The sequence below is a fragment of the Schistocerca nitens genome, chromosome 2 (assembly GCF_023898315.1).
Source record: "Schistocerca nitens isolate TAMUIC-IGC-003100 chromosome 2, iqSchNite1.1, whole genome shotgun sequence".
Taxonomy (NCBI): Eukaryota; Metazoa; Arthropoda; class Insecta; order Orthoptera; family Acrididae; genus Schistocerca; species Schistocerca nitens.
In genome coordinates this window covers 104,925,870-104,946,028 of record NC_064615.1, presented here as the reverse complement: position 1 = coordinate 104,946,028, position 20,159 = coordinate 104,925,870, and the positions used below count along the sequence as shown (strand labels likewise).

Below are 20,159 nucleotides of genomic sequence, written 5' to 3'. Positions count from 1 at the left end.
ATGATTTGGCCCAGCGAAAAACTTTTGCTCTTAATGAGAAATGTTTCCCAAAGGACTGTTTCAACTTTTCGGAGGTCACACTTGCCAATTCCCCAAGTTTAACACAAAACTTGATGAAGTAACATTGCTCTAAATTCTGCTGTTCAACTTGCGCATCACACAAACAAACATTACTTCAAGATGGCGTTCTCAAAAATCACGTGATAGCTGTACGGAGCTGAAAATCGGGCTAGGTATCTGGAAGGGATGAACACACCGGTCTACACAAGCAGAACAACAAAGCGTTACCAGATCCTCTCAGTGTTGTAAGTCTCATTATTTTTCTCACAAACCTCGTAGGTGATATGTCAGTGGAAGAGAGTAGTTGAGAGTACATTAATTCATTGTGAAAGAAGCTGTAGCAGTACGAGCAAAAGCAGTGCTCGTTGCCATATCTGCACGCTTTCCGTAGCCAGCTGGGGCAGCATTACGTCTAGCCGCCTGTCTCAATACACCAGCACGATTGTTCAGACAATGACCAACAGCGTTACCGTAACCAAGGACGCTTAGGCGGCGTCGCAGCAAGTGGTGGACGTGGCATTTGAGGTGACCGCTCAACAAGCCTGCCCTGGCGTTGATAAATACAGGCCACCTAGCTAGGATGGGACATCGGATCAGCGAGTCATTGGGTTATGTGGGCTTACACCGTGACGCTGCCATCGCTCAACTGTCATCCTGACAGGACAACGTGCCCAGCCAAAACCTGAACGAAGTGAGGCCCTCCCTGTGGTACGGAGTCTGGCATACACCGAGCGAGGTGGCGGGGTGATTACCGCACTGGACTCGCATCAGGAGGACGACGGCTCAAAACCGCATCCGGCCATACAGATCTAGGTGTTCAGTGATTTCCCGAAATCGCTCCAAGCAAATACAGGGATGGTTCCTTTGAAAGGGCACGGCCGACTTCCTTCCCCATTGTTGACACAATCCGAACTTGTGCTCTAATGGTCTCGATGTCAACAGGATTTTAAAATCAATCTTCCTACCTTCCATCTGCCATACACAGAAGCAGTCCGCCAGCCCACCTTGCCTACAGCCTTGCCAGGCCATGCCGCTTCGCCATCAGCTGACCCAGCACAGGACTGCTAGCCTTGCAAGGTTGCCCTATCGTTGAACCGAGCTGGGCATAGCAATTGCTGGTTACACCTCTTCCACACATCGTGCACTGTCGACCATGGTTTCGATTCCAGTCGCCTATCATTCGCCTGGTGGGAGGGGAAGCCATCTGTAATAAAATATTGGGAAATAAATAAAGTATTCCACTACTTTCGGGCTGTCCTTGATTTGTGCTGCCCACTCGTCTCCACCAGACAATCCTGGCACCCCTATAAAACAATGGACCCAGTACTGATACTTGTGGGGCATTTGCTGCTAAACGTCTCCATTACAAATTTGTAGAAAAATTTTGGTTTCTGAGTTTCCCATGTAGAATGTGAAAGTTGACACTATCTGAAGCTATGGTGTAGTCCAAAAAGCACAGAATTGGCGTCCTTTTTTGTACGTGGTTTGCTTCCGTTCACTATCGTACTGTGATTTTTATGGAAACTCGACTAGTAATCGCCTAGAGCAGTGGTAGTCATCTTGATCCCTACCACCCACTAGTGGGCGTTCCACCTTTCATGGTGAGTGTTCCGTCCTTCACAGTGGGTGGTTGTTACTGGGGTTATGAATAAACAAATTAATTAGGTATTCATAAAATATTTACAAAAGTATTAGCTAAATAATTATTATTGTATGTTTAAGCTTGCCGTAACTTGTTGTGATACAGCTACACACAGCTAACAAAATTAAGACCTAACCTGCTATGTTATCTAGTTCAGTTATGAATCAAGTCATATGTAGTGATCATGACTCAGCCCTGCCACAAAAGTTTCGCCAAACTACTGTAAAACATTGAGCCAATCCTACTCGTTGCAAATCAGATCTGGCGGGGAAAAAAACACTCTCTGACAAACACTCTCTAACAAACACTCTCTGAAAAACACTCTCTACCAAAAGTTTTACCGTTTTGCCTAACATTTATCTCTGTATACACAGTTAAGTACGGCATACATGGTTATGATAATGTGGCAATAGAATATTTACTTCTAGGTGAACACACAGTGCTCTGTCTGACACTTATTATGTTTACTTGCATGTGCGTATATTGCCCCTATCGGGTGTAAGCAGCTCTGCTGTTATTGGTTGATGCATTCAGCTTAAAGGCGGACGCCACAATTCGAACAAATACAATGCCTAAATAATCACACATTAAATTCGCTAGCAGAAATTACGGTGCATGCATGTTTCACAGTCACCAAAAGATATTTAAAACAGCAGGCAATGGCAACAGCGCTAACATTATGAATGAAAGAAATCGACATAGGACTGGAAACAACTGCACTAATGGAGGTCAACAATATCTACATTAATAACAAAATTTCGCTAACATGATATTTATTTTAAAGAAGAAGCAAATTAAAGATAAGTTTCTTTGAGCAAGTTCCAAATAGAAGTTTACAGTTTTAATAGTTGTTTTAGTCTTTGACGAGAGCCAGAGCAACTAACCTTATCTGTTACGATGCAAGCGGTGACGTGCAATGTCGTCGGCAGCTTATCGTGCCAGACGGCGTGTTGAAATCAGCCCTGTCATGTGTAGATGGTGCATATGTTTTATCTCATGTGGAATTTTAATTTCCACTCGATGACGATTTCATCAGTGGCGTATTGTAGGTCACTGGATAGTCGGACGTTATTACAGTTGTTGCCAACATTCAAATTTACGCGAGCGATTTATTATGTCTCTCATGCACAACGCTGAAGTAACACAATTCAATAGAGGGTTTTAAAGTTATTTCGATCGCGGTATAACGGTCTGTTCGTTTACCGTGCCAATAACGCGACCGCGTTCTCTCCACTGTTGGCAGTAACGTGCACACTCATAATAAACAGTTTTATACACCTACGGCACAGTTAATGGTTCATGCACATGATAGCGACGGCGCGAATATACATTGAAATTTTAAAGTATTTAAAATGCACACGACACAGTCACAGCGAACACAGCTCTTTCCTTAACACCATTACTACAATGTCGTCTGTCCATAGCTATATTGTCATAGTTAAGGGTTTATACAAGGGCGATGTACTTGAGGACAATATTACGGAAATGGAAGAGGATGTAGATGAAGATGAAATGGGAGATAAGATACTGCGTGAAGAGTTTGACAGAGCACTGAAAGACCTGAGTCGAAACAAGGCCCCGCGAGTAGACAACATTCCATTAGAACTACTGATGGCCTTGGGAGAGCCAGTCATGACAAAACTCTACCATCTGGTGAGCAAGATGTATGAGACAGGCGAAATACCCACAGACTTCAAGATGAATATAATAATTCCAATACCAAAGAAAGCAGGTGTTGACAGATGTGAAAATTACCGAACTATCAGTTTAATAAGTCACAGCTGCAAAATACTAACGCGAATTCTTTACAGACGAATGGAAAAACTGGTAGAAGCGGACCTCGGGGAAGATCAGTTTGGATTCCGTAGAAATGTTGGAACACGTGAGGCAATACTAACCTTACGACTTATCTTAGAAGAAAGATTAAGAAAAGGCAAACCTACGTTTCTAGCATTTGTAGACTTAGAGAAAGCTTTTGACAACGTTAACTGGACTACTCTCTTTCAAATTCTGAAGGTGGCAGGGGTAAAATACAAGGAGCGAAAGGCTATTTACAATTTGTACAGAAACCAGATGGCAGTTATAAGAGTCGAGGGGCATGAAAGGGAAGCAGTGGTTGGGAAAGGAGTGAGACAGGGTTGTAGCCTCTCCCCGATGTTATTCAATCTGTATATTGAGCAAGCAGTAAAGGGAACAAAAGAAAAATTCGGAGTAGGTATTAAAATCCATGGAGAAGAAATACAAACTTTGAGGTTCGCCGATGACATTGTAATTGTGTCAGAGACAGCAAAGGACTTGGAAGAGCAGTTGAACGGAATGGACAGTCTCTTGAAAGGAGGATATAAGATGAACATCAACAGAAGCAAAACGAGGATAATGGAATGTAGTCAAATTAAATCTGGTGATGCTGAGGGGATTAGATTAGGAAATGAGACACTTAAAGTAGTAAAGGAGTGTTGCTATTTAGGGAGTAAAATAACTGATGATGGTCGAAGTAGAGAGGATATAAAATGTAGACTGGCAATGGCAAGGAAATCGTTTCTGAAGAAGAGAAATTTGTTAACATCTAGTATAGATTTAAGTGTCAGGAAGTCGTTTCTGAAAGTATTTGTATGGAGTGTAGCCATGTATGGAAGTGAAACATGGACGATAACCAGTTTGGACAAGAAGAGAATAGCTTTCGAAATGTGGTGCTACAGAAGAATGCTGAAGATAAGGTGGGTAGATCACGTAACTAATGAGGAGGTATTGAATAGGATTGGGGAGAAGAGAAGTTTGTGGCACAACTTGACTAGAAGAAGGGATCGGTTGGTAGGACATGTTTTGAGGCATCAAGGGATCACAAATTTAGCATTGGAGGGCAGCGTGGAGGGTAAAAATCGTAGAGGGAGACCAAGAGATCAATACACTAAGCAGTAGGTACTGGGAGATGAAGAAGCTTGCACAGGATAGAGTAGCACGGAGAGCTGCATCAAACCAGTCTCAGGACTGAAGACCACAACAACAACAACAACAACAAGCGACACAGTTCATTTGACGGTTTTACACAGTCCAACTTCTCTGACCACTTTAAACGTTTTTACATTTCATTACAGGAAGGAACAGAAATGTATCCCATTGTTAATGAGTTTAGTTCGACTGACTGTTTCACGACACGACATAGTCGGCACACTTTCAACCTCCTTCTGCCTTCTCGGTACAACATGGGACCACCCAATCACGAGTACACTCACGCCCTACTCACGCTGTTTGATCGTCACAATCGATATTCTGATCGCTCTCGCTCTGCTTTTATAATATCTCAGTATACGTATAACTTCACAAATTCATTCCAGTCAAAATTAATGCAATAAATGATAAAGGAAGAATCAAAATATTTTACATATTCAGTAGACAAGAAAACCTAATTACTAATGCGCAGCCGGCCGGGGTGGCCGAGCGGTTCTAGGCGCTACAGTCTGGAACCGCGCGACCGCTACGGTCGCAGGTTCGAATCCTGCCTAGGGCATGGATGTGTGAGACGTCCTTAGGTTAGTTAGGTTTAATTAGTTCTAAGTTCTAGGGGACTGATGACCTCAGCAGTTAAGTCCCATAGTTCTCAGAGCCATTTTTTGAACTAATGCGCAAAAGGGAAATAATATTAGTTGCATATTATTATTTTCAACAAACGGTTACTCATTACGTTACAGAACAAAATAAACACTATACTATATCACCAGAAATTCATGTACAACTACGAAAAAAGAAAGAAAGCAATAAATAAAACAGAAAAAACTCTTATATAGGTCGCAACTAGCAATGTATTCCCAAACTCTGCTTTATTAATTTTATAGAGTTACTTCCTTACTGAAACTTCCTAGCAGATTAAAACTGTGTGCCGGACCGAGGCTCGAACTCGAGACCTTAGACTTTCATAGGCAGATGCTCCATCACTTAGCTACCCAAGCACGAAGGTAGGAGACTAGGTACTGGCAGAAGTAAAGCTGCAAGGAAGACTCGTGAGTCGCGCATGGGTAGCTCAGTCAGTAGAGCACGTGCCGGCGGAAGCCGAAAGTCCCAAGTTCAAGTCTCGGTTCAGCACACACTTCGTTGCAGAGTGAAAATCTCATTCTACTTTCTTTCTTTCTACATCAACGTTACTGTGGAGCGGGTGGGCGGCTAGGAAACAGAGAAGTGGACGGTGTATAAAATACAGGGTGGCGCACGAAATGTGTTACCAATTATTTCTTTCACAATTTACGAATGGACATTAGATATCCCGCTGGGATCTCTACAGGAGTACCAGCAGAGCTTGGAAAAACAAATGAGTTACGAAATGACGTGTAATTCACGATACTGTCGCAAGGAGACTAGTAAGCAGCAATGGCTGACAATGGAAGACTGACGACACAGCAACGATCGGCAATTGTGTTACTTTTTCATGAAACTAAAAGCCTTGTTGTGACTCAGAGGCGTTAGAGAAGTTCCGGGAAATCGCGTAGAAAGGCAGCAGTGCAACTGGGAATATCCAGACGCTCCGTTCAACGCATTCTTAAAAGTGACCTCCATATGTACCCATACAAGATGACCTGTGCACAGAAGCTCACTGAAGAACACAAGCAGCAGAGACTACTGTTTGCTCAGCGGGCGGAGGATAGGGAAGAAACTCAACAACGTTTGGTTTTCAAACGAGGCGCATTTTCATTTAGACGGTGTCGTTAACAAACAAAATGTACGCTTTTGGGCCACAGAAAACCCTCAAGTGCTTCATGAACGACAACATTATGCTCCGAGGATTACAGCGTGGGCAGCAATTTCCAAGTCACGGACTTATTGGACCCTGTTTCTTTGAAGAAACTGTGAACAGCGAGCGTTATTTGAGCATGCTTCGCAATAGCTTCATTCCACAGCTTCTTGCTACTGCCTTGCCCTTCAACACGCAGTGGTTCATGCAAGATGGAGCAAGGCCACATACTGCAAACACTGTGTTGGAGTTTTTACACGAGCATTTCGACATGCGGATCATTTCACTCAGGTTTCCAGGTCGCTTCAAATGACGGACAAAATTGGCCCCCCGATAGTCCAGACCTCAATCCATGTGACTTTTTTCTTTGGGGGTACCTAAAGGAAAAAATTTTCCCGAACCGTCCACGTGATTTAATGGAGCTCAGAAGACTTATTCTTCAAGCTTGCAGTGAAATTACGGAAGACATGGGCCGTAGGGTAATCACTAACTTCACTGTCCATTTGAAGGAAGTTAGGAAACGAAAAGGTGGACATACTGAGCATGTGCTGAGTTAGAGCAAACCTTTCCATGGACGGCTCTTCATTGTAGTATATGTTCCTTTCAGATTGTATTGACAATAAAGTTTATATTCAAAAACAAAATGGTAACACATTTCGTGCGCCACCCTGTAGGTTTACTACCCCAGATCTACATAGTTATTTGTTGTTGTAGTTGTGGTCTTCAGTCCTGAGACTGGCTTGATGCAGCTCTCCATGCTACTCTATCCTGTGCAAGCTTCTTCATCTCCCAGTACCTACCGCAGCCTACATCCTTCTGAATCTGCTTAGTGTATTCATCTCTTGGTCTCCCTCTACGATTTTTACCCTCCACACTGCCCTCCAGTACTAAATTGGTGATCCCTTGATGCCTCAGAACATGTCCTACCAACCTATTCCTTCTTCTAGTCAAGTTGTGCCACAAACTCCTCTTCTCCCCAATTCTATTCAATACCTCCTCGTTAGGTATGTGATCTATCCATCTAATCTTCAGCATTCTTCTGTAGCACCACATTTCGAGAGCTTGTATTCTCTTCTTGTCTAAACTATTTATCGTCCATGTTTCACTTCCGTACAAATACTTTCAGAAACGACTTCCTGACCCTTAAATCAATACTCGATGTTAACAAATTTCTCTTCTTCAGAAACGCCAGTCTACATTTTATAGCCTCTCTACTTCGACCGTTATCAGTTATTTTGCTCCCCAAATGGCAAAACTCATTTACTACTTTAAGTGTCTCATTTCCTAATCTAATTCCAGCAGAATCACCCGATTTAATTCGACTACATTCCACTACCATCGTTTTGCTTCTGTTGATTTTCATCTTATATCCTCCTTTCAAGAGACTGTCCATTCCGTTCAGCTGTTCTTCCAGGTCCTTTGCTGTCTCTGACAGAATTACAATGTCATCAGCGAACCTCAAAGTTTTTATTTCTTCTCCATGGATTTTAATACCTACGTCCGAACTTTTCTTTTGTTTCCTTTACTGCTTGCTCAATATACATATTGAATAGCATCGGGGAGAGGCTACAACACTGTCTCAGTCCCCTCCCAACCACTGCTTCCCTTTCATGTCCCTCGACTCTTATAACTGCCATCTGGTTTCTGTACAAATAGTAAATAGCCTTTCGCTCCCTGTATTTTACCGCTGCCACCTTCAGAATTTGAAAGAGAGTATTCCAGTCAACATTGTCAAAAGCTCTCTCTAAGTCTACAAATGCTAGATACGTAGGTTTGCCTTTCCTTAATCTTTCTTCTAAGATAAGTCGTAGAGCCAGTATTGCCTCACGTGTTCCAACATTTCTACGGAATCCAAACTGATATTCCCCGAGGTCCGCTTCTACCAGTTTTTCCATTCGTCTGTAAAGAATTCGCGTTAGTATTTTGCAGCTGTGACTTATTAAAGCGATAGTTCCATAATTTTCACATCTGTCAGCACCTGCTCTCTTTGAGATTGGAATTATATCCTTCTTGAAGTCTGAGGGAATTTCGCCTGTCTCATACATCTTGCTCACCAGATGGTAGAGTTTTGTCATGACTGGCTCTCCCAAGGCCATCAGAAGTTCTAATGGAATGTTGTCTACTCCCGGGGCCTTGTTTCGACTCAGGTCTTTCAGTGCTCTGTCAAACTCTTCACGCAGTGTCTTATCTCCCATTTCATCTTCATCTACATCCTCTTCCATTTCCATAATATTGTCCTCAAGTACATCGCCCTTGTATAAACTCTTTATATACTCCTTCCACCTTTCTGCTTTCCCTTCTTTGGTTAGAACTGGGTTTCCATCAAAGGTTTTGATATTCATGCAAGTGATTCTTTTTTCTCCAAAGGTCTATTTAATTTTCCTGTAGGCAGTATCTATCTTACCCCTCGTGAGATAAGCCTCTACATCCTTACATTTGTCCTCTAGCCATGCCTGCTTAGCCATTTTGCACTTCCTGTCGATCTCATTTTTGAGACGTTTATATTCCTTTTTGCCTGCTTCACGTACTGCATTTTTGTATTTTCTCCTTTCATCAATTAAATTCAGTATCTTTTCTGTTACCCAAGGATTTCTACTAGCCCTCGTTGTTTTATCTACTTGATCCTCTGCTGCCTTCACTATTTCATTCCTCAAAGCTACCCATTCTTCTTCTACTGTATTTCTTTCCCCCATTCCTGTGAATTGTTTCCTTATGCTCTCCCTGAAACTCTGTACAACCTCTGGTTCTTTCAGTTTATTCAAGTCCCATCTCCTTAAATTCCCATCTTTTTGCAGTTTCTTCAGTTTTAATCTACAGTTCATAACCAATAGATTGTGGTCAGACTCCACATCTGCCCCTGGAAATGTCTTACAATTTAAAATCTGGTTCCTAAATCTCTGTCTTACCATTATATAATCTATCTGAAACCTTCTAGTATATCCAGGCTTCTTCCATGTATACAACCTTCTTTCATGATTCTTGAAGCAAGTGTTAGCTATGATTAAGTTATGCTCTGTGGAAAATTCTACCAGGTGGCTTCCTCTTTCATTTCTTAGCCCCAATCCATATTCACCTACTACGTTTCCTTCTCTTCCTTTTCCTACTGTCTAATTCCAGTCATCCATGACTATTAAATTTTCGTCTCCCTTCACTACCTGAATAATTTCTTTTATCTCATCATACATTTCTTCAATTTCTTCATCATCTGCAGAGTTAGTTGGCATATAAACTTGCACTACTGTAGTAGGCGTGGGCTTCGTGTCTATCTTGGCCACAATAATGTGTTCACTATGCTGTTTGTAGTAGCTTACCCGCATTCCTATTTTTTTTATTCATTATTAAACCTACTCCTGCATTACCCCTATTTGATTTTGTGTTTATAACCCTGTATTCACCTGACCAAAAGTCTTGTTCCTCCTGCCACCGAACTTCACTAATTCCCACTATATCTATCCATTTCCCTTTTTAAATTTTCTAACCTACTTGCCCGATTAAGGGATCTGACATTCCACGCTCCGATCCGTAGAATGCCAGTTTTCTTTCTGCTGAAAACGACGTCCTCTTGAGTAGTCCCCGCCCGGAGATCCGAATGGGGGACTATTTTACCTCCGGAATATTTTACCCAAGAGGACGCCATCATCATTTAATCACGGCTGTAGTTTCCCCTTGCTTTCAGCCGTTCGCAGTACCACAACAGCAAGGCCGTTTTGGTTAGTGTTACAGGGCCAGATCAGTCAATGATCCAGACTGGTTCAAATTGTTCAAATGGCTCTGAGCACTATGGGACTTAACATCCATGGCCATCAGTCCCCTAGAACTTATAACTACTTAAACCTAACTAACCTAAGGACATCGCACACAACCATGCCCGAGGCAGGATTCGAACCTGCGACCGTAGCAGTCGCGCGGCTCCGGACTGAGAGCCTAGAGATCCAGACTGTTGCCCCTGCAACTACAGAAAAGGCTGCTGCCCCTCTTCAGGAACCACACGTTTGTCTGGCCTCTCAACAGATGGCCCTCCGTTGTGGTTGCACCTACGGTACGGCTATCTGTATCGTTGAGGTACGCAAGCCTCCCCACCAACGGCAAGGTCCATGGTTCATGGGGGGCGGAGGGGGGCAGTTATTTGAGGTTAAGTAATTAGGCATCTGATCGTGACAGTTATTTGAGGTTAAGTAATTAGTCATCTAATCGTGAGATACTAGAGTGGTCATCGGTAAGTAAGCAGTGACGCTTGGTTACAGGATGGAGTCGTGAGGATGCCAGCAGACAAGATGTTCCCCGGGCTGGTGCTGCCGCCAAAGGCCCTGGAAGCCGACGGTGACATCGCGGTGGGCAAGGCGGCCGTGGCTAAGCACGCGCCTCTGGCCGCCTGCGAGGACGACGACACCGGGAAGGTGAGAGCGGCCGCACCGAACCTAAACCCGCACAGCTCGCGACGCTCGACAACTAAACACTAAAGCGAAGGCGGCAGTGGCTGGTGACGTCAGGAACAGCCCCAGCAAAAGTGACTGCATAAACATTCCATTTAAGCAGGCTAAACACGTAAAATACTTGCTCACTGTTGTTGCCACATCCCAAAACGCTCACGTCAAATTTTTTTATTGGAGAAACTGCTCGAAAGAAAAAACACGTATAAAAAACAATGCCTCTGTTGCCAAGAATTCTTTTTCCCATATTAAATTTTTGGTTATATGTTGTCCCACAATCGGCAGAACGTAGATGATTTAATTTCATTGTGCATGCCTAAAATATGTACGTCACATTATTCAGCAACGAACTGTTAGAGACCATCGCTTCCTTATGTAGAATTACTAAACAACAATCCTGAACAGACACATTCCTAAACATTCCCTCGTAGGCTTCACATTCTCTATGCAGACTTTCTCAGGTACCGTGGCTAATTTTAACTTCACTGTCGCTTTAAGAGAGGTGTTCGACAAATGGCAATTAAAAATATGGGATTTAATTTGATATTTGATTAAAAGTTGTAATCATTTAATTTTCGTAAGTATTGGAATGACTTCAGATTTTTAAATGGATCTACGTCGTTGAATTCATTCTAAGGAGGTCTCTTAATCAAGCAGTGCATTTTAACGTCAGCAGCTATACTGTTCACGAAATATAAGTGTGAAATGGGTGAACTGTAGTGGAAGCTGCCAGGTGAAGGACAGTCTTACCCGCGTTGCCAAATCAACGTCGCGTGACGGGGCTCAAACGGACACCGGAAACATTGCACACGAGTTATTACCCATTGTTCGCTGTTAAGGACAGTTTGTGATATTGAATGCTGAACGAAAGTTACTGCCAAAATACCGTAAAGAAATTTTCGCACAAATTAACCAGCCCAATAATTGTAGGTAAGTAGGCAGTTTGAAAGTATTTGTCATAAGCGTATACATGCTGAATAATCTACAAAAAGCTATTAGCAATTACAGTAAATATCAAAAAATCCAATTATGCAACAAACGGTTATATAAATCCGCGGATACTAGAATACACAGTGGGGTTCACGAGATTGATACCCAGTAGCAAGCCGTGCTGAGATGTACGAGTGAACCCAATCAGCGCTCAGTAGCCAGAATTGTGCTGTAACTGCGTTTACGAGCGAAATTAGGTTGTTTACGGCAGTGTGAATTTTTATTGCTGATTGGCGATACAGTACAGAATTATGCCATAATTATCAATTTATTGAGGGATTTTTTAGATTACGTTTTAAGTGAAAAACAATAGTTTGCTGCTGGAATGCCAATCGTATTAACCACAGCAGGAAACTAAGTTAATTAGAAATAAAGTTTCGTATGTTTCCTCAAAACGTTAGACGAAACGGAAATGGATAAATGCTAGTAAATGTGCAGATTCGTTTCCAGCTCAAATCTCTCGTGTCTGTTCAATATATTTTACAGATTCAGATTATGAAAGGGATTTGAAAAGTGAACTGTTAAATATTCCTTCGAAACGCAAGTTGAGGGCTGATACTGTTCCAGTTCTAAATCTACCATACTCAGATGCTGACTTAGGGTGTAGTAATAAGACTAATAATGAGAGAAATATTCGGACACGAAAAGGAAGCTACAGTAAAGAAGAAGATAATTTACTGGTACTATATAAGCAACTAATGAAGAAATTACTATTAGACAGAAGCATAACCGTGAAAACAAACACTGCAGTGAATGTGACAGTACGTGCTTATGCCAGTAATTAGAAATTATGGAATCAGAAATAAAAGATCTTAGACACAAGAATGATTATTTACAGGGTCCTCTCTATGTAGCGCTGAGTAACTGAAATTAAAACTGTTGTGGGTTGGCAGGAGAGCCAACACCGGGTTACTAGAGGAGGCCGAAAGGCACGCGTTTTAGCTCACGCAGGCTGGCGTGAGGTCTGGAACAGGACAAGGAAATTAGAATTTAGAAAAACGGACGTAGCTGGTGGAATACTTAACTTTAATCCATTAATGGTGAACGTCGGTCTTGGCGGTACATTATTACAGTATCAATAGTAACTGGTACTGGCGCCTTGCTAGGTCGTAGCAAATGACGTAGCTGAAGGCTATGCTAACTATCGTCTCGGCAAATGAGAACGTATTTTGTCAGTGAACCATCGCTAGCAAAGTCGGTTGTACAACTGGGGCGAGTGCTAGGAAGTCTCTCTAGACCTGCCGTGTGGCGGCGCTCGGTCTGCAATCACTGGTAGTGGCGACACGCGGGTCCGACGTATACTTACGGACCGCGGCCGATTTAAAGGCTACCACCTAGTAAGTGTGGTGTCTGGCGGTGACACCACAAAAACATTCTCAAAAATTGATCCAGGGCTCTTTTTCTGACTGCCAACAACCAGTAGTTACAAAAGCACAGTGTAGTAACTGGTCACCTGAAGATATTGCAAAGGGTACGACTTTACGTTACCTGTCTCTTTGATTTTGAGCCATAATGCGAGCAGGTAGTACATGCAGGAAGGAGAAAGAATTTGATGGCGCCGGTCACTATGCCCGATCGATTCTAGGTGCTTCAGTCTGGAACCGCGCGGCCGCTACGGTCGCAGGTTCGAATCCCGCCTCGGGCATGGATTTGTGTGATGTCCTTAGGTTAGTTAGGTTTAAGTAGTTCTAAGTTCTAGGGGACTGATGACCTCAGATGTTAAGTCCCATAGTGCTCAGAGCCATTTGAACCATTTTTGAAATATTCCCTGTTGATGGCTTAAGTGCTAATATATTGACGGAAACTCGAGCTACGACTGTAGAACCGCCATCTTCTGAAAAGCTGGACACTTATTCTCTACAGGAAAGTGAATGCCACAACAATGAAGTTGAAGAGTGTTTCAGAGATTGGAGAAATTTTTGAGAACTGCGCCGGATAACGTCCCAGGTTTGGGGGAAAATGTTGAGCAGTTAGAGATGATTGCAGGATATGTTTCTTATAAAGTTAAAGGAAAACACCTCGAATTAGCACAATTCTGTGGTAATATAACTGATCACGTAAATGTTTCAGGAAAGAACTGGATTCAAACAGTTTCAGGTGGCTCTTTAACGGAGTAGACTGAAAATTTTATGGAATTCACTTTGAAAATGGAAAGAGAATTTCAGCAATTCCACGGCAATTTTACTGTTAGCAACATAAAAGTTTTGTCAGGTTAAAGGACATTATAAATGAGAAGTATCCACGAATGGAGCACTCTGCTGTGATGTGTTTCGTAAGGGTACGCACTTTCATTAGAATGAAGCTATCAACAAGAAAAAAAGTAAAGGTAGTGAGCGAACTAAGAGTAAACAACAGACAAAAACGTAAAAAAATGAAAAAAGTGTTAACATAACTTTCCAGAACAGAAAAAGAAAACCTGTTTATAAGTTAAAGAGTTAAAATGACATTATATCGGGTTTCTCCGCGCTACAGGTGTATGTGATCTAAGGCTGTGTGAGCTTCTTCCCCAGAGAAAAAGGAGCATCCTCCGAGACGGTGAAAGAAGTTGATGTCCTTCAGAAACTTCACACTAGCATTTCACCGATCATAGAAAACGTAATCTAACTAACATAGAGCTTAGTAACAATAACAATAATAATAATACACTAAAACATGGTAAATGACGATTACCTTCTTACCTGCGTATGAGTTAAGAATGTGTACATGTGCCTATAAGCTTCAAAGCGGAGTGACATGGCGAATGGGTTCAAGATGACGTCATAGCTCGCAGCCCCCTGCGTGTTACCATTACCGTGTATTCTAATATCCGTGCATAAACGCAATCACTTTTTAAACAATTAGGAGAGCATTAAACGAGTCAGTATATACAAAAATAATTTGAAAATTTTGGCCGGCTGGAGTGGCCGAGCGGTTCTAGGCGCTACTGTCTGGAACCGCGCGACCGCTACGGTCGCAGGTTCGAATCCTGCCTCGGGCATGGATGTGTGTGCTGTCCTTAGGTTAGTTAGGTTTAAGTAGTTCTAAGTTCTAGGGGATTGATGACCTTAGAAGTTTAATCCCATAGTGCTCAGAGCCATTTCAACCATTTTTTGAAAATTTTGAACTCTCATAAATGTGCAATTGCAGAACAATGTGACTCAGCATGAAGTGTCATATAATTCTAATAATGATGCCAATTAATCCTGAATGGTTCCAAAGAACTTGCACCACAGGAAGTGATGAAAATTATCTGGATGCCTTCCTGAAGCGGAAGCTAAATTTTTTCGGTGATTAAACCTCCTACACTGGGCTCAGTAATAATAGGCGATAATCTCACTGTGTGCTTTAATAGGATCGACTATTGGGGATTACTGGTAATTCTTACTTTTATATCACATAAAATTGCAAAGGATTAAAGCGAAGATACTAAAAGAAGTGGTCTATTGCTGGTCGGTTGTTCTTGGAAAGCAATTCCCTCGTAAAGCACGCAGCGCAAATAAGTGCTTCGTACGCCGATACACACAGATCGTAGCTTCGAGTCGATTTCGTGGTATACAGGGTGAGTCACCTAACGTTACCGCTGGATATATTTCGTAAACCACATCAAATACTGACGAACCGATTCCACAGACCGAACGTGAGGAGAGGGGCTAGTGCAATTGTTTAATACAAACCATACAAAAATGCACGGAAGTATGTTTTTTAACACAAACCTACGTTTTTTAAATGGAACCCCGTTAGTTTTGTTAGCACATCTGAACATATAAACAAATACGTAATCAGTGCCGTTTATTGCATTGTAAAATGTTAATTACATCCGGAGATATTGTAACCTAAAGTTGACGCTTGAGTACCACTCCTCCGCTGTTCGATCGTGTGTATCGGAGAGCACTGCAACATACATCGCGTTTCTACAGAATGATGTGCCAACGTTGCTCGAAAATGTCCCATTGGAAATGCGTCGACGTATGTGGTATCAGCATGATGGTGAACCTGCGCATTCCGTAATTAACACTAGGCTGACCCTTGACAGGATGTTCGACGGGCGTTTCATAGGACGTGGAGGACGCATAAATTGGCCAGCCCGTTCTACTGATCTTACACCTCTGGACTTCTTTCTGTGGGGTACGTTAAAGGAGAATGTGTACCGTGATGTGCCTACAACCCCAGAAGATATGAAACAACGTATTGTGGCAGCCTGCGGCGACATTACAGCAGATGTACTGCGGCGTGTACGACATTCATTACGCCAGAGATTGCAATTGTGTGCAGCAAATGATGGCCACCACATTGAACATCTATTGGCCTGACATGTCGGGACACACTCTATTCCACTCCGTAATTGAAAACGGAAACCACGTGTGTACGTGTACCTCAGCCCTCATGGTAATGTACATGTGCGTCAGTGAAAAAGACCAATAAAAAGGTGTTAGCATGTGGACGTAATGTGCTGTTCCAGTCTCTTCTGCACCTAAGGTCCATCGCCGTTCCCTTTGGATCCCTACGTAATTCGGTGCTCTCCGATACACACGATCGAACAGCGGAGGAGTGGTACTCAAGCGTCAACTTTAGGTTACAATATCTCCGGATGTAATTAACATTTTACAATGCAACAAACGGCACTGATTACGTATTTGTTTATGTGTTCAGATGTGCTAACAAAACTAACGGGGTACCATTTAAAAAAACGTAGGTTTGTGTTAAAAAACATACTTCCGTGCATTTTTGTATGGTTTGTATTAAACAATTACACTAGCCCCTCTCCTCACGTTCTGTCTGTGGAATCGGTTCGTCAGTATTTGATGTGGTTTACGAAATACATCCAGCGGTAACGTTAGGTGACTCACCCTGTATAACAAGTACTGGTAATAATGATCCCGTTACTGTAGTGACTTGTCAAGACAGCCAAGCCACTCGGAGGTAGCCGAAAGGCACGCGTTTAATCTCACGCAGACTGGCGTGAGGTCTGGAACAAGGTAAAGTAATTGAGTCTAATAAGAAAAGAACGTAGTTCTTGGAATACTTAACTTTAATCCATAATTGGTGTACATCGCTCTTGTTGATACGTTAATAATAATCTCAATATAAACTGGTAATGGCGCCTTGCTAGGTCGTAGCAAATGACGTAGCTGAAGGCTATGCTAACTATCGTCTCGGCAAATGAGAGCGTATTTGTCAGTGAACCTTTCCTAGCAAAGTCGGCTGTACAGCTGGGGCGAGTGCTAGGACGTCTCACTAGACCTGCCGTGTGGCGGCGCTCGGTCTGCAATCACTGACAGTGGCGACACGCGGGTCCGACGTATACTAATGGACGGCGGCCGATTTAAAGGCTACCACCTAGCAAGTGTGGTGTCTGGCGGTGACACCACATTCCTCCCCCGCAAATCGGCGTACGGTTGTGTTATAAGGCTTCCGACCGCCGTGCGGAGGACCCCATGTTAACGTATACGACGAGGTGGGGAGCCTAACAACAGGCGAGGCCGTGCCACTAGAGATGGGCAAAACTGTTCTTTTCAGAGATTGGATCAGAACTGTTCACTCCCTGAAATGAATTAGCTGTTTTTCATGACTCACCACTCATTTACAAAAGAAAATAAATGAAAGGCACATTGCCCTTTAAACTTGGTTTATTCCAGTACTATACCTGTATTTTGATCTTATTTGATCCTATTTTGAAGTAACATAGATAATGAGTAAGAATTTTGTATTGTTTATTGAAATTTCCACGATATGACAAAGTTTTTGATTATTGATTTATTTTGCACTAGCGTGGTTTTTTGGGTGATCGGAAAATGTTGTAACTTGAGATTTACATTAACAATATATTTGGCTATAATGTATTAAAATTTCATTAACCTCATACAAATACATCGCAAGCCATATATTTTTCCTTTCGAAGACGCCTAAAATCGCAAAATCCGTACCAGAATAAGAAAAAAAAAAATATAAATTTGACTCTAAAACGAAAGTGCTGCATATAGCCTTATGCAGAATAAAACAAGGAAAATATTGGTGTATCACATTTTGCGATACGTTTATCGGTTCGCTCGTAATTAAAGCGTAAATTCGAGTGTCCATAATAAAAATCCTATAGTAAGAGTAGTCATCAGGAACCTAATCTAATCAGTTTAAACAAATAAAAATAAAATAAAAACAATTGATGTATACATAACATAATAATGTAATATAAACAGCGGTATTACTATGAAGAACAATATCCAGTGGGGACAAACTCCGATGCAGAGGCGCTGAGTCGAGCAGGTCGAGCCGCGAGCTGTATTACTGCGTGAGCTGAGACCGCAGAGACCAGAGTGACACCAGAGTCGCTTTGCTCGACGCTCTGGCTAGAGTCGAGACGGTGGGGTGAGCGTTGAGCGGGCGAGTTCCGAGGGTGGGGGGAGCTCACCCGCTCCGAGACAAATCGTCCGCTCCCTTGCGAGCAGGTTTTTTGCAAGTAGTTCCTATGTTATCCGCTAGGTGGCTCTCTGTCCTGTTGCTCGCATCAACTGCCCAGAGGGCAGGACGTGCGACTGAAACGATCGCCGACAGAGTGCGATGCGAAGTTAAGCTGCGCCAGACACTGCACAGTGCACACGGCAGACGACGCACAGAGACGGCCCGGCATATGTGAAACACAAAATCCAATGGGGCACTGCACAATGCAGGCAGCCAAGGTAGAAGCAGGGCAGAGGCCGGCGCTGGCTGTGTTGTGTGGCGTGCACTGTGCTCTGACCAGCAGAGGCGCTGCTGATATGCTCCGTCTCTCTCTCTCTCTCTCTCTCTCTCTCTCTGCCTGGGAAACGTTTGGAGCTACCGTTCTTTTTTTCTGAATCACTGATTGTTCACTCCTTTGAAAGATTGAACTCTATGAATTAGTTCAAGAGCGGATCCCCCATCTCTACGTGCCACCCGCACCCTGCCATTCGGTCCGAGGGGAGCTAGGAAACGCCTGAAAACCTAGTCCAGGGTGCACGCCAACATGCGGTGTATGCGCCCGTAGAGAGACAGGAGGGGCCGAAGATTCGACCTCCATCGGGGCGGGGCAGCCGACGGGCGAAGACGACACCTGGTCCGGAGCGGGCAAGAGTTCCATATCGGAGGACAGCTGGTCACGGGAAGCGATCGGCGGCGCGTGACCCAGGGAGGCGCTTGGCGGTTGCAGCGATGCGTCCACTGCGGGCGTCGCCGGCGGGAGAACAGGCGGCGGCGGCGGCGCGTCGCCATGGGGCAAAATGGAAGGCAGCGTCGGTAACACCTGGGGCTGAGGCGAGCCAGTAGATGGGTCCCCAGGGCGCTGACCGGACGGCACCGTCGCTGAAAGCAGACGGGGAGCGGCACAGCCCGTGCGACGAGAGAGGCGCAGCTGATTGAGATGCCGACGCACCTCACCAGAGGCCCCCAAAACCAAATACATAGCGCGGCCGAGGCAGCGAAGAATGCGCCCTGCGAGCCAACGCCGTGAACCTCGATAGTTGCGATAGTATACAACGTCGCCTGGGGCAAAAGCAGGTGTCTGCCGCTGCACAGGAACCTGATGCGGCGGATGTAGCAAAGACATCAAGGTTCGAAGAGGACGACCGTGCAACAACTCAGCCGGCGAGCGACCATCTCGGGGCTGAGAGCGATACGAGGACAAGAAGAGCAATAACGCGTCCTCCCGAGAATGCGACTCTTTTAACTTCAACATCTGTGACTTGAAAGTCCGGACCAATCGTTCAGCGGCACCGTTTGACTGAGGCGAAAACGGCGCGGATGTCAGATGTTGAATACCATTGGCCTTGCAGAATGACTGAAATTCTGTGGACATGAATTGTGGGCCATTGTCGGAAACAATAGTCTGTGGAAGACCTGCAATGCAAAAGATAGCGGATAACGCTTGAATGGTGGCAGATGACGTCGTGGAAGACATCCGGACAACAAAAGGAAAATTACTGAAAGAATCGACCACAACCAACCATCGAGCATTCCAGAATGGACCAGCAAAATCGATGTGTAAGCGTTGCCAAGGGGAAGTGGCTTTCGGCCACGCAAAGAATTTCCGCGGTGGTGCGGATTGTTGTTCGGCACACGCCATGCAAGAAGAGCACATATTCGTAATCGCAGCATCGATTCCGAACCAAGTACAGTGCTGACGAGCAAGTTGTTTCGTTCTCACTATACCCCAATGTCCTTGTTGGAGAAGCCGTGAGACAGAGGACTGTAACGAACGTGGGACCACGACCCTGGACTGATCATTATCAGAACGCAACAGCAAAACACCACGTCGTACAAAAAGTCTCTCCTTGTGAGCAAAAAATCGGCGAACCAACGGATCCTCGATCCGTGACTTTGACAA

General features: G+C 43.8%; 1 protein-coding gene across 1 annotated transcript in view; it reads left to right on the top strand.

Moving 5' to 3' along the window:
* The window catches only part of LOC126234284 (clavesin-2-like), a 279,705-nt gene that overhangs the window by 182,827 nt on the left and 76,719 nt on the right, over window positions 1-20,159 (top strand). Inside the window, exon 2 of the mRNA XM_049942970.1 lies at window positions 10,670-10,822. Within this exon, the coding sequence (XP_049798927.1) occupies window positions 10,685-10,822 (138 nt within the window). The 5' untranslated portion in view covers window positions 10,670-10,684. The remainder of the gene's footprint in view (window positions 1-10,669; window positions 10,823-20,159) is intronic.